At 40.0% G+C, this 13744-nt stretch overlaps 1 protein-coding gene across 1 annotated transcript in view; it reads left to right on the top strand.

Annotated features, from left to right (window-relative positions):
• TLL2 (tolloid like 2) overlaps positions 1-13744 on the top strand; it is a 174917-nt gene that overhangs the window by 133274 nt on the left and 27899 nt on the right. Inside the window, exons 11-13 of the mRNA XM_044662652.1 lie at positions 1018-1134; positions 4645-4790; positions 5679-5874. Of these exons, the coding sequence (XP_044518587.1) occupies positions 1018-1134; positions 4645-4790; positions 5679-5874 (459 nt within the window). The remainder of the gene's footprint in view (positions 1-1017; positions 1135-4644; positions 4791-5678; positions 5875-13744) is intronic.

Genomic DNA, 13744 nt, shown 5'->3' with positions numbered 1-13744 from the left:
ACAAGCTCTTGTCCCACACTCCCAAGTTCAAGGACTAGGCTTCTGATGCAGTGAGACTTGTTTTTTTTAAGTTTATTTGCTTATTTATTTTAACATTTTAAAACGTCAAGGTCCAAATTCTTTCCCTTTTTCCATTTTCTCCCCCATCCATCGGAAAGGAAATTATACATATGAAATCAAGCAAAACATATTTTCATATTAGCACTGTTGCAAAAAAAGGGAAGCATAATTTTAATAAGTCCTTTGGTTCTCTCACTATAGGACATAGTTGATTCATCAACTGGTCCACAGACTTATTAAGGGTTTACTATTTTCCAGGCACTGTAATAAGCACTTGGGATACAAAAAAAGGCAAAAATAATTCCTTTCCTGTCTTCAATAGGCTAACATTCTAATGGGCCATATAACATACAAATAACTAACTAGATACAAGATATATACAGATTAAATATAAGGTAGTCTTAGAGGGGAAGGCTTTTGTAGCTGGATGGACTATAAAAGACCTTCAAAAGGTAGGATTTGCCTTGAATCTTGAAGTGAACTAAGAATTCTAAGAGGAAGAGGTGAAGAGGAGGAACAGGAATCCATGTCGGGGACAGCTGATAGAAAGGCATGGACTTGGGAGATGGGGTGTCACATGTGAGAAACAATGAGTGGACCAATATAGCTGGGCTAGAGATTCTGTGGAAGGGGATGATGTGAAAGAATACAAAGGGGACAGGTTGTGAATAGCTTTAAGTGCCAGACGGAGGACATGCTCCTGGAGGTCAGAAGGAGCCACTGGAGTTTTTTGAGCTTGACTAGACTCACCTATGCTGATCTTAAGACTAGGGAGGCAGAGTCTGAAGGCATGTAGTCAAACTCCTTCATTTTATAGGTGAGGAGCCTGTAGCCCCAACATTGGAAGTCACTTGTCCAAGCTCACGTAGTTATAAGTGGCCCATATCCTCTGGTTCCAAGTCTGGCATACTTCCCACAATGTTACAAGGTGTTCTTACTTTGCCTTTTGCTTTTCAGGTAGATTTTGTGGTGACAAAGTGCCAGAACCCCTCATCTCCACTGACAGTCGCCTTTGGGTTGAGTTTCGAAGCAGCAGCAACATCCTGGGCAAGGGTTTCTTTGCAATCTATGAAGGTCTGTGATAACCCTGTGTCTCCTCCTCTTTTGCCTATCCCTTGGTCTGCTTTTCTTCAGGGGGCCCCCATGTACTCTCTTCCCACCCTCTAAGTGTGTGTAGCTGCAAACAGGAGCCATTGGGGGGTGTGGAGGCAGGACCTAGGAATACCTGTGGCAGGGGAGTAAACATTGTCTCCTGAAGCGCTTCCTAAGTCCTGTGTCCCGGAAGGAATATCAGCCAGTTATGATCTCTATAGGGCTAAATTTTCTTAATATTTTATTTTTCCCCAGTTACATATAAAACAGTTTTTTTCACATCCATCTAAAGAATTGAGTTCAAAATTCTCCCCTTCCCACCCTTTCTCCTACTTCTCTCCCCTCACTGAGAGAGCAATATGACATAGATTTTACATGTACAATAATGTAAAACATTTTACTATATTAGTCATTTTGTGGAAGTGGAAAAGAAGAAGAAGGAAGAAGAGGAAGAAGAAGAAGAGGAAGAAGANAGAAGAAGAGAAAGGAAGATGATGACAAAGACTATCTTTTTTTGATTACAAATTCTTCCCTTATCCATAGGTTTGACAAGTAAACTATTCTATACTCCCCTAATTTGCTTATGGAATCACCCTTTATTTCTCAATCACTGACATACCCATACTGACCCTTTCTTGGTATATGGTGTGAGATATTGGTTTATCCCCAATCTCTGCCATAGCATTTTCCAATTTTCCCAACAGGTTTGGGCAAATAGTGAGTTCTTGTTCCAAGAGCTTGGATCTTTTGATTTATTAAACACTAAATTACCTTGGTCATTTATTAACAGCTATTGTGTACTTAATCTATTTCACTGATCCACCACTTTATCTCTTAGCCTGTACCAGATCGTTTGGATGATTACTACTTTGTAATGCAGTTTGAGATCTGGTATTGCTAGACTACCTTCCTTCACATTTTTTTTCGTTGATTCCCTTGATATTCTTGACCTTTTGTTCTGCCAGATGAATTTTGTTATTTTTTTCTAGCTCTATAAAATAATTTTTGGGCAATTTTATTGGGATGGCACTGAATAAGTAGATTCATTTGGGGAAACTTGTCATTTTTATTAGGACTGAACTTTCATGCTCCATCAATCAACACTCTGAGCCTCAGTCACAGTCATTTCAGGGAGAATAATTTAAACCCTACACAAAGACTGTTAAGAAAAGGGAATAAATAAAACGACCTTGTCTCTTACTCTGTGACTGTGACCTAGGAACCTCACTGTATCACAAATCTCAGAGATGGAAGACAACCTAGTCTAACCCCTACCTGAACAACCTATACACCCACCAAGTGGTCATTTAGCCTCTGCTTAACAACTTCTAGTAAACTTCATTCATGTCATCTGTGTGCCTTTTATCTTGAAGTGTTTGTGATTTTTCAAATTAATATGAAGTTCACAATAAAATAAATTTTTTTCTAATTTAAATATTTTTCCAATTACATCTAAAAATATTTTTTTCAATAGTTAAAAATTGTTCCAAATTATCTCCCTCCCTCCCTTTCTCCCTCTCCTCCCCTATCATTGAGAAGGTAAACAATTTTATATAGGTTATACATCTATAGTCGTGCAAAAGATATTTCCATATTATTCATATAAAAAACTCAACAATTAAAAAAAAGATCTCTAGTGAGGATGAACTCATTTTACAGGCCATTTGTCTCAAAAGTCTTCATGAAGTTTTAAGCATGAAGACTTTTGGGACATGGATACCAAAGCTTCCCATTTCACTTCTGGATAAGTTTTAACTGTTAGCAGTGTTGTTTTGCAGCCTGAATCTATTTCTTTTCAAATTCTACACATTTCTCCTAGATCTGCCCTTCTGGTGCCAAGCAGAAAAAGACTAATTTATCTTCCACATGACAGACCTTCAAGCACTTAAAGACAGAACTTCTCATGTCTTCTCCTTACCTCCAAGACTTCTCTTTTTTAGGTTAACATCTTCAGTTCAATCAATGTACTCCTGTTGGTTTTTAAATAAAAAAGTTTTTTATTCTTTAAGATGAGGGACATGGCTTAGTTTTTTTTTTTAAACCCTTACTTTCTGCCTTCTGTCTAAGACAAAAGAGCAAGGGTTAGGTAAATGGGGTTAAGTGACTTGCCCAGGATCACACAGCTAGGAAGTGTGTGAGGCCAAATTTGAACCAAGGTCCTCTCAAACCACTGAGCCATCCAGCTGCCCCCATAAATGATTTTTAGTCACAGGTATGTTGTGACTTATAGAACTAAAAGAGACTTTAAAGATCATCTAGGTGGCCCAATGAATAGAGTGCAGGAGCTGGAGTCAGGAAGAACTGAGTTCTTATTCTGCCTCATGCACTAGCTCTGTGCCTCAGATTCTTCATATGTAATACGGGCATAATAATAGCACCTACCTCCCAGGGTCATCATGAGGATAAAATGAGATAATATTTGTAAAGCATGTTGCAAACCTTTAAGAGCCTGGTCAATGCTGTCTAATCTAATCTAATTTCTACGTTTCACAGATGGGGATCAGAGAACAGAAAGGATGTGACTTGTTTGAAGTTATATTTGTGGAAGAGCAGTAAATATAACTTATGTTTTCTCTCGCTAAAATTCTGTGATTTTTAACTGTCCCTAGTTTTTGTTAGGGAGCAGCAAGGTGACCCAGCGAATAGAATACCAGGACTGGAGTCAGGAAGATTCAATCTGAGCTCAAATCCAGCCCCAGACACTTCCTAGCTGTGTGACCCTGGGCAAGTCACTTAACCCTGTCTACCTCAGTTTCCTCATCTGTAAAATGATCCAGAGAAGGAAATGATAAACCACTCCAGTATCTTTGCCAAGAAAACTCCAAATGGGGTCACAAAGAGCTGGACACAACTGAAAAAACCCAAAAGTTTTCATTATTCCTTAAAAGAATAACTTCTTGATCATGAAACCAGACCCTAGGTGGTCATTCTCCTTGATATTGAAGAATTCACACCTGCAATTGTCAAATGTATGATAAGTGTGCAAAGGGCTCCACCTAGCGGTGGCAACAGGCTCCTGGGCTATGGAGATGTCAGAGAGCCTGCAGCAGGTGTCTTTAGGTTCAGTCCAGGTGTGTTAAACACCTCTCTGTCGGTAACAGCATGCCGAGCATTTCCCAAGACTTAAAAAAAAAAATGAGTCCTCCTAAAAGAGGACTTTTTAAGAGCCCCATTTCCATCCCAAATCCTTTTTTTTTAAAATTCAAAGGTATCTTACTTTCCCAATTGCAGGTAATAATTTTCAATATATGTTTCCCCAAATGTATAAGATCCAAACTGTCTCTCCCTCCCCCGGCCCCTCGGAGATGGTAATCAATTTGGTTTGGGTTGTACATGTATCATCATGCAAAACACACTTCCGTGGTGGTCACTGCCGTCAGAGCACCCTCATACAAAATCAAAACCCCCGATGATAGCCGTAAATACTCTGATGCATCGCGGATCCTTTTGCAAGCATGTGTTCCTCACCCATCGATGTCTTTGTTTCTGAAGCTATATGTGGGGGAGACATTAACAAAGATGCGGGCCAGATCCAGTCTCCCAACTACCCAGATGACTACCGGCCATCTAAGGAATGCATTTGGAAGATCACTGTTTCTGAGGGGTTTCACGTGGGGCTGACTTTCCAAGCATTTGAGGTGAGTCCTTCTGGAAGCTTTCTTACAAAAAAAAGAAAAGAAAAGAAAAGCACATCTCATTTGTGCATTTAACAAACATTAAAAGTTTAGTATAGGCAGGAGACGTAAATCCAGATTAGAAAGTGTCATAAATATCTGGATTTTGGTTTTCTCTTTATTTTATTTTAATAACAAATGTACACGTAAGTGTTCCTAATTTACATGATTCATGTCGTCTTCCCTCCCTTCTTCCCTCTCCCTCTCCTGGAGTTGACAAGCAATTCAGTCTGGGTTGTATGTGTATTATCATTCAAAACATATTTCCATAAATATCTTGATTTTGAAGGTTACTGGAGGGTTAGAATAGATATAACTGGTATGAGAGGCTCTTGACTTAATGAAAGTTGGGGTATCTTTTCCTAGCTGTCGGTTTGTTTAGCCTAAGGGGCTCCAGTTTAGGGAAGCCATAGCAGCCTCTGGTTATTATAGAATGGTTCACTACTTTGTGGATCTAGGATTTTATAATCCTTCTTTGATTTAATCAAGAGCAGTGAACATTGTGGTTCCTCTCCCCCCACCCCCACTTTCATTAAATCCTATTCTTGAGAAGAGTCATAACTAGCAAGAACTATACAAAATATGCCCGGAGCAGGTGGCACTTCCAGTTTTTTAAGCTGGCACCCCAGACCCTGAGAGGTCACTACTGGTATGACACCAGGGATGGGAAGAGTACAGGAGGGCCAAGCCTGGCCTGGAATGACCACTCCTTTCAGCAGACCCCTAGTGTCTTCTGCCTACTGGACACAACTCTGACCATCCTACCCTAGTTACAGCTCTCTTCCCAGGTCACAGAGATTAAGGCTCTGAGTGCCAACTGGTCACCTGCTACTCTTGTGTCTCTTCTTTCAGATTGAGAGACATGACAGCTGTGCCTATGACTACCTGGAAATTCGGGACGGTGCCACGGAAGACAGTGTTTTGATTGGTCACTTCTGTGGCTATGAGAAACCAGATGATATCAAGTCCAGCTCCAACAAAATGTGGATGAAGTTTGTATCGGATGGCTCTATCAATAAAGCAGGGTTTGCTGCCAATTTTTTTAAGGGTATGAATTATTCCCTGCCACTTTTAATAATGACAGGATATTTTTACCTGTTTCCTTAAGGATCCCAAAGAACTTGGTGGATTTCTACCCTGAAGGCAGCTAAATGAAAGAGGTTATTGTCCATGGTCCCTAAGGAATCTTCCAACTTTAATATCCTTTGGTACTTAAGAGAAGGAGTTATATCTCTTAGGATCCTGATTTTTTTTTACATTGGACTTTCAAAAAAGATATATACACACTGGAAGTAAGTAGCAGATCAAGAATTAGGACTTAGTCTTGACACCTAAAATACATGATTACGCTCTTTAGCAAAGTTCATGGCTGGTTTTGCCTCTCAACCTAAGACAGTAAGTCTTTAGAGAATAAACTAGATACTAAGGAATAGAATTGCCTCACCAAATGCCTACCCGGGCGTTCTCCTAGACCATAACTAGGATTAAGACACATATATGTAGCATTAATTCTGAGACACCAAGGCACCCTAAAGAGTGGGAAAATCTTGGCAATGGTAGATCTTCCAATCAAATTTGGAGGATGGATCTGTGGACAAATTAAGGCTCTGGATCAGAGAGATGCTATGGGTCACCCTAAAATTGTCTGAGGAAACTGAGCCAAGTTCCTGCTCATCTGAGATTGTGCTTCTACAAGGGCTTTTTGGGGGAACCTATGAAAACCATCAAAATCTTATCAAATTGTCGGGAATATAGAAGCATAGAATGTGGGCTCAAATCCTGGTTCTTTCACCTAGTACTTGTGTGACCTAAGACAAGTCACATAATCTCTTGAGGGTTCTACTTCTTCATCTATAAAATGAAAGGGTTGGACTGAAGAGCCTCTGAGATCCTGTCTACCTCTCCATTTATGATCCTATTCCCAGGGCACCAGGATATTGGAACAGCACACTGGTAGGGACAGAATAAGACCTGGGCTAGAATTCTAAGCAGGCCTTAGTAGCTCGACTAGAATGCCCAAGTATCTCTGTCTTTGACTTGGTCCATCTCCCTTAAATATGTTATACAACTCCAGGAATACTTTATACATTGGAGCAGCTGTGTGCATGAAGATAATACATGTGGTGCCTACAGGTTGTTGTGAGAATCAAATGAGTTAATGTATATAGAAGTCTTTGGAATCCCCTTACTTCCTTTTCTTATATCCCAGATTTCCCACTTTTCAAATCTAGGAAGGTCTCTGGTCTCCCCCTACCCCTTAAATTCTAATCCTTTCATCTTTACCTAAGCCTAACTCAGTAAGCATATCCTATCTTGAGGCAGAGGTAGATAGATAGATGGATGGATGTATGGAAGGAGGCAGATGTAGATAGATATATGGATGGATGGATATATGGATGGATGGATAGATGGATAGATAGATAGATAGATAGATAGATAGATAGATAGATAGATAGATAGATAGATATAGAACATTTGTTAAAAAATTACTGTGGGTAAGAAAACTGGGTGAGAAAAGGAGACCAGAATCATCCAATTTTAAATAACTGAATATGAAACAATCCAAAAGTTCCTAACTAAAAATATGGAAGGATACAGAATGAAGAGCAGCATCTTAAGTCAGAGGACCTTGGTTCAAATTCAGTCTTTGCTGCCTGTACAACACTGGAAAAATAACTTAACCTCTCTAGATCTCAGTTTCTTCATCTATAAAATGAAGGTTTGGGGATAGACAGCATTCCAGATCTTGATCTATCCTAGGATCCTAAGTAGAAATAGTTTCCAGTATATCTTGGATGCCAACCAATAGGCATGACAAAAACGGAGGACCTGACTACCTTCGCATAAAGGATTGGCTACCCAGTCTGCATCGTGGTCTCTCTCAGGCCAGAGGACATGGACATGGTTGGGTTCAACCAGCACTTGGGATGCCTTAGTCTGATCTAGCAGTGAAACCAAGGTAATGTCAAGTCCTTGACTCCACCTCTTTCCCCCCAATATGTATTGATCAGTAGTCAAGGGAGAAAGGGAAGGATGATAAGCCAGTTTCAATGATTTTGCTCTGTGATGTTAGGAATGGCCTCAGGACTAGCTGTAACAACAAAGGAAGTCACCTGGTAAGATTAAAATGACAAGTTCTTTTGGGCTCTGGAATGGGGATGGGAGGGGTGGGGAGCCAGGAAGTCCTGGTCAATTCTCATAGTCGAGTTAGTCTGATACTCCTGTCCTCTATTTTTCTCCTCCCCTCCCCTTCTGCTGTTTTCTAGGGCTCCCTCTCCCTCACCCCAAGCCCTATCTATGGTCTTCACACTGTTCAGAGTTACTCACCATAGTAGTTCACCCCTGAAACATGCTATTCTCCAAGGCTACTATGACCCTAGAATACCTCTGTCAAGTTTTAGGAAAGGCATCCAAGTATTCCCAGTAAGGATTCAATGACTGGTTCTCCCCGTCCCCCACCCAGAGGTGTTTGCTTATTAGCCTGTGTAAATATTTAACTTGTAGAATTTCAGGCAGAATTGGGGAGATACTTTTGAAGCAGAGAGCTCCCTTTAGACCACACTATCCAGGCAAACCAGATACATGGAAAAAAAACTGTAGAAAGGAGAAGGGGGAAGAAGTGGGCCTTCCAGAAAAGGGGGGGTCCAGTTGATTTCTTCTTCCCATACCAGCTTCCTCTGAGGAAATTGTAGCTCCGCCTGGCCTCTTCTGAGCTTTGACTGTCAACGAAATGAAGAAGAGACAAATCCAACAGAAGAGGATGCTACCCTCCCTTAAGCTGAATATGCTTTGGTATTCTAGGGTCTACCTTTCCCTAATTCCCAGTCCCACCATGGAGACTTATCATCCAGGGAATGTTGGAACACGTTGATCCTGGGATTCCCCTGCCAGAGAAACAGAGAAACCTAGTCAGTTCCCTAAGTCTCCTTGGGTATATATCTAGGAGTGTTGCCAGAGAGTCCACTAGACCTTTTACTCCATAATCCCCTCTTCTCTCGATTCCCTCACCACTACCCCCCTCTCCATTAATTTATTTTGGAGGCCATGAATTATGAGACAACCCTACCCCAGGGTCTGTTCCTCTAAATAAATTTTCTAAGTGAAGGCTGGACACAAACCTAATAAAGCCATCTAGGAGTTTGGGGTAAACCCAGAGGTTTTCCCTCTTGAGATCTGGGTCATTATCTGAGCTCCTGAACTTCCAGCAAGGCTGTAGAGCATTCAATCAGCCAAGGTGGTAGAAGCTGGTCTTTGGGCCTTCCCATCCTTTTATGCCTCATTACAACACAGCTTAATTATGGCTATGCATCTATTAAATATGTACTAGATTATTTTTCTATATTCAGTTATGACTGTAATTCCTCTTGTTACATTCGACCTTTTAAAGTGTCTTAACCATACAGCATAGTATCTGTTTACACTTTTCAGAAGTCAGCAGTACTGTTGCTTATAGGTTGGGGGAAGCCAGTTTCCTTGGTCTTGTCAGCCAGGATCTTTCTATACAGGGCAGTCACCAGGCTGTTCTCAGGCTTTTCTCTGGACAGTGGGAGCCAAGAGCATGTGTTAGGTTTCCTTCAGTGAAAAGGACTGGGAGGGTAACTACAAACTCGCTGCAAAGGAGGAGGATCAAATTGAAAAACAAAACAAAACAAAACAAAAACCACTCTTGCTTTTATGCCAGTTGGATAGAATCTCTGTGTTTCAGGCCAATTGGCTAAGAACACTAGTACGTGGTGCCAACTGGCATTTGAATGTATTTGCTGTTGCCAAATGGCAGATGTTATCTCAGTGCACTATCTCATGGTGCCAGGATGCTTACCAGCAAGGAAAAGTCTTCTTTCTGATTTGGGAAGTGGTAGTAGAATTTGCTGTTTGGCAGTCCCCACTAGCTAACATAAGAAAATAGCAACTGCTCTCCTAATCCTAAATCAGGTCCATCCAATTTTGGGTCCTGTATCTGACATGACAACAGGGGATATTTTGCAAGAATGCCTGGTTTTCTCCCTGATGTTGCTTTGAAAGGTTCAAGACTTCCCCAGCTTCAAAGATCCCCAGCTTTCCTATACAATGTATGTAGGTAATTTGGAATTGGGAGATTTGGAAATTGCCTCAAATTTCCATACTGATAGATCCTCTTTGAAACTGGTAGCTAAAGCTCCAGGATCCATCGCCAACATTTATATCCTGTGAGTTGATTACACTTTGCTCTATGGATTCTCCCTTGCCTTTCTCTGAGGTGTTGGCTCTCACTACACTTGCACCCAACACACCCTTCTTCCTTATCTTATTGGTACTGTGTAAATGGACAATAACTAGAAAGTTTCTTGTTTCATTATGCACCAAGAGGACTTTGTTTTCCTGCTGTTGCTGCCAACACCATGGGAATAAAAAGGAGAGAGAGATTTCTTTCATTGAAAACTATGCCCCTAGTCCTGGCTTCCTTCCCCAACTTACTCAGAACTTCCAAATTTCTAAGACAGATGAAACCAGGCACCACCTTGTCCAACCCGTGACTGATCCCCATGTCTTAAAGACCTCCAATGAGGGGGAGACCCACTGCCTCCCAAGGTGGCCCGACACATTTTTGACCCATCATGCTTATTTAGATGACTCTTGGCTTTTCCAGTAGTATCTCCATCCTCTAGCTTATCTAATGCACAGGAATTTTCTGAGCACAACTAAACTTTAGCATCCCAGAATTCCAGGACACAAGAAATAATCATGATAATTCTATAGAACACTTTACAGTTTGTAAAGTGATCGTCCTATGAGATCTACCTCAGATGCTAGCTACCAGTGTAACCTTGGGTAAGTCACTAACTTTTTTTTTGTTTCCTCAAAACAAGGACATTGAACTAGATGGCCTCTATGATCCCTTCTGTCTCGAATCTAGTCCTATGATCTATGATCCTAAAATGGGGAGTAAATGTATTATTATTTCCAATGAGAAAAGTTCGGTACCCAAAGTCCAAGAGGTAGTAAAATCAAGATTTATGCTCAAGATTTCTGACTTCAGTTCCAGTGGTCTTTCCAGCTTTTTTCTGACTACATACAGTTGGGGGATACCATCAATAGATGTTATATGTCATCCATTCAGCTTGATATAGGTTTATAAATATATGACTTACTCCAAACACAAGCTGGGGATAGCACAGTTTAAAAGTATGAGATGAATTACATGTTTACTTTTAGGCTATCCTCCAGTCTAAGGTTAAGCTACTTTCTCCATCATTCTGGTTGCAAGACTTGTGGGAAATCCTCTGCCTTTATGAGACCTCATGGTAAAGCAATTATATGTGTGAGTAAGTGGATATACATGTTATCTGTTCAAATATGAACAATACCTAAAGAAAGGCATAAACGAAGGGAAATAAAAGAGAGGCAAACAATAACTGGGGGATATTGGGAGAGGCTTTATGAAGGAAGCGACATTAGAGTTGGGCCTGGAAGGATGAGCAGAGTGGATATATTGGGAATAAGTGCACTCTAGGTGTAGAGAACAGTTTGAGTAAATGAATGAAACTAAAACAAAGATGGATGAGATTATTAAACAGTAAGTAGTTCAGTCTGAGTGAAGGCTAATGTCTGTGAAGGACAGAGGCATGAGATATGGCTGGATAATTTGTTGAGAGCCAAAGTTTGCAGGGTTTTGTATACCAGAATAAATAATCTTGACTTTATTTGGTAGGCAATCTGGAAAGAACTGAAGGTTTGTAAGAGGTGACACACTCAAACCTGTGCAATCATAAAAGATATCTGAGAATAGTATGTAGAATAAAATAGAACAGGAGAGTTTGGACCCATGAAGACTGCTTAGAAGGCAATGGTGCTCTACCAGGTAAGGATCAATGAGGGTCTAAATGAGGATGGTGGGAGTGGGAGTAAAAAGGCGGTGAGAATTGGTAAATGACTGAATATAAGGAAAAGAAGGAAGAGGAACCAAAGATAACTTGTCAATTATGAGTGATTGAAAGAATGACTGTGTGGTTCTTAGAGGTAGGAAAGTCAGAAAGAGGACTATGTTCTTAGAGGAAGATGCTTAATACAAAATTGTGCTTCAAATGGATCTTCTTTACTTATTTTTCAGTTTTAGCATATAAAGGAATATATTATATATATCCAATGTATATAGTAGATTGTATATATTGTATATGTTGCATATATTTATTATATAGAAGACCCATATTTACATGGGAATACACCAGCTTTGAGTATCTCTCTTAAATGCGCCTCATTTTGTATGAGTAGAATTCCTGCGTTCTCTTGCCCCACAAAACTTAAGTGATGGCCACTGAAATTAACTTTCTTAAGCTTACTGACAGAGTGGGCTATTGCCTTTAAAAGTTAGACTGCACTAGCTACTATGCCTTCATTAAAGCAGATCATTAACCAAGATTCTTTTGTGTTATTTTTCAGACTTTTAGGTCAGCAACCGACTAATCAAGTCTTTATTGAGTGCCTACTTTGTGCCAATACTATACAAGATGTTAACGATACAAAGACAAGTCAGGCAGTCCTTTCCCTAAAGGAACTTTCTTTCAAGAGGGATAACAAATAAATATAAGATCTGTGCCCAACAAATGATGTTAAAATTGAATGTCTTGAATACTTCAGGGAGCTTTGGCTAATCCGTGTGGATCCTGCCTTCACTAAAGCAGATCACATCCCTCTTACAATTTGCTAGCATGTATACATGTGTGTGTGTGTCTGTGTGTAAGTTGCCATGGCTAAAAATGTAATTATTCTGCAACTAACTTGCAGCTTAGTAAGGTTCCTCTTCAAAATGGACTGTTTTTTTGGACAACTAACGTATAATTTGTTACCATGATGTACATGATGTCTGTCCAGCTTGTTTGGATCTGCCAGAGGTTGAGATCTGATGACAGTTTTAATACTCCCGTGCCATGATGAGGCATTTGTAATAGGACATTAGTGGAAATACATCATTTATATTTCATTGGATCCATGATCTCACTAATGTGGACCTTCCTTTCCTTGGTGTCAGTTACAAGCCACCCATCCTTCTTCATCTTGTGGAGTTCCTGACTGTGTTCTTTCAGAAATCTTCCATGAGAATCTTCCTTCCAAATCAACATGTTGGAGACTTTCCCCTAGATTTTTGACATTGCATGATTCACAGCACAACACTCAGCCTATCTATCTGTTATCTTTCATTCTCTTTCCATTACTGCCCTAGCAACTGGGGACAGAGCCAAAATGTCTTTTTTTATATCAAAGAATCTTGAATGATCTGAACATTATGCTGGGAGATGTGTGCCTACAGAGAGACTTGAAGGCTATATTTTGGTTACTGTTCCAAATTATTTTTTTTTTTAAATAATGAATCAATGAGGGTAGCTGAGTAGTTCAGTAGATTGAGAGCCAGCCCTACAGACTGGAGGTCCTAGGTCCAAATATGGCCCCAGGCACTTCCTAGCTGTGTGACCCTGGACAAGTCCCTTAACCCCCAATGCCTACCCCTTACTTAGAATCAATATTGATTCTAAGACAGAAGGTAAGGGTTTAAAAATAAAGTAAAAAATAAAATAAAATAAAATAAAATAAAATAAAATAATGAGCCAGCAATAAGCAGGGTGAAATATTGCATTTTGTCCTTTTCAGTCAATTATGTGACCAGGAAGATTTGATCTGTTATTTATAAAAGATAATCTTCAAAAGCTTGGCTGCCCACTTTCTATATCTTCATCAATTGTAACCTCCAACAATATGCATCCATAAACAGCATCCTTAAAACATCCTTAAAAAGACTATATGTAGAGATAAGAAAATAAACATAAAGGTCAATAGTGTCATCTCAGATATTTCCCTCCAATAAAGCACTGTCCATTGATGGTTGCTGATTGATAAAGGCTCATATACACTGGTAGTCACTTACTTCCTTTTAAAATATAGTCAGT

Source organism: Gracilinanus agilis, chromosome 2 (genome assembly GCF_016433145.1).
Source record: "Gracilinanus agilis isolate LMUSP501 chromosome 2, AgileGrace, whole genome shotgun sequence".
Classification (NCBI taxonomy): Eukaryota; Metazoa; Chordata; class Mammalia; order Didelphimorphia; family Didelphidae; genus Gracilinanus; species Gracilinanus agilis.
This window is presented reverse-complemented; position numbering and strand designations above follow the sequence as displayed.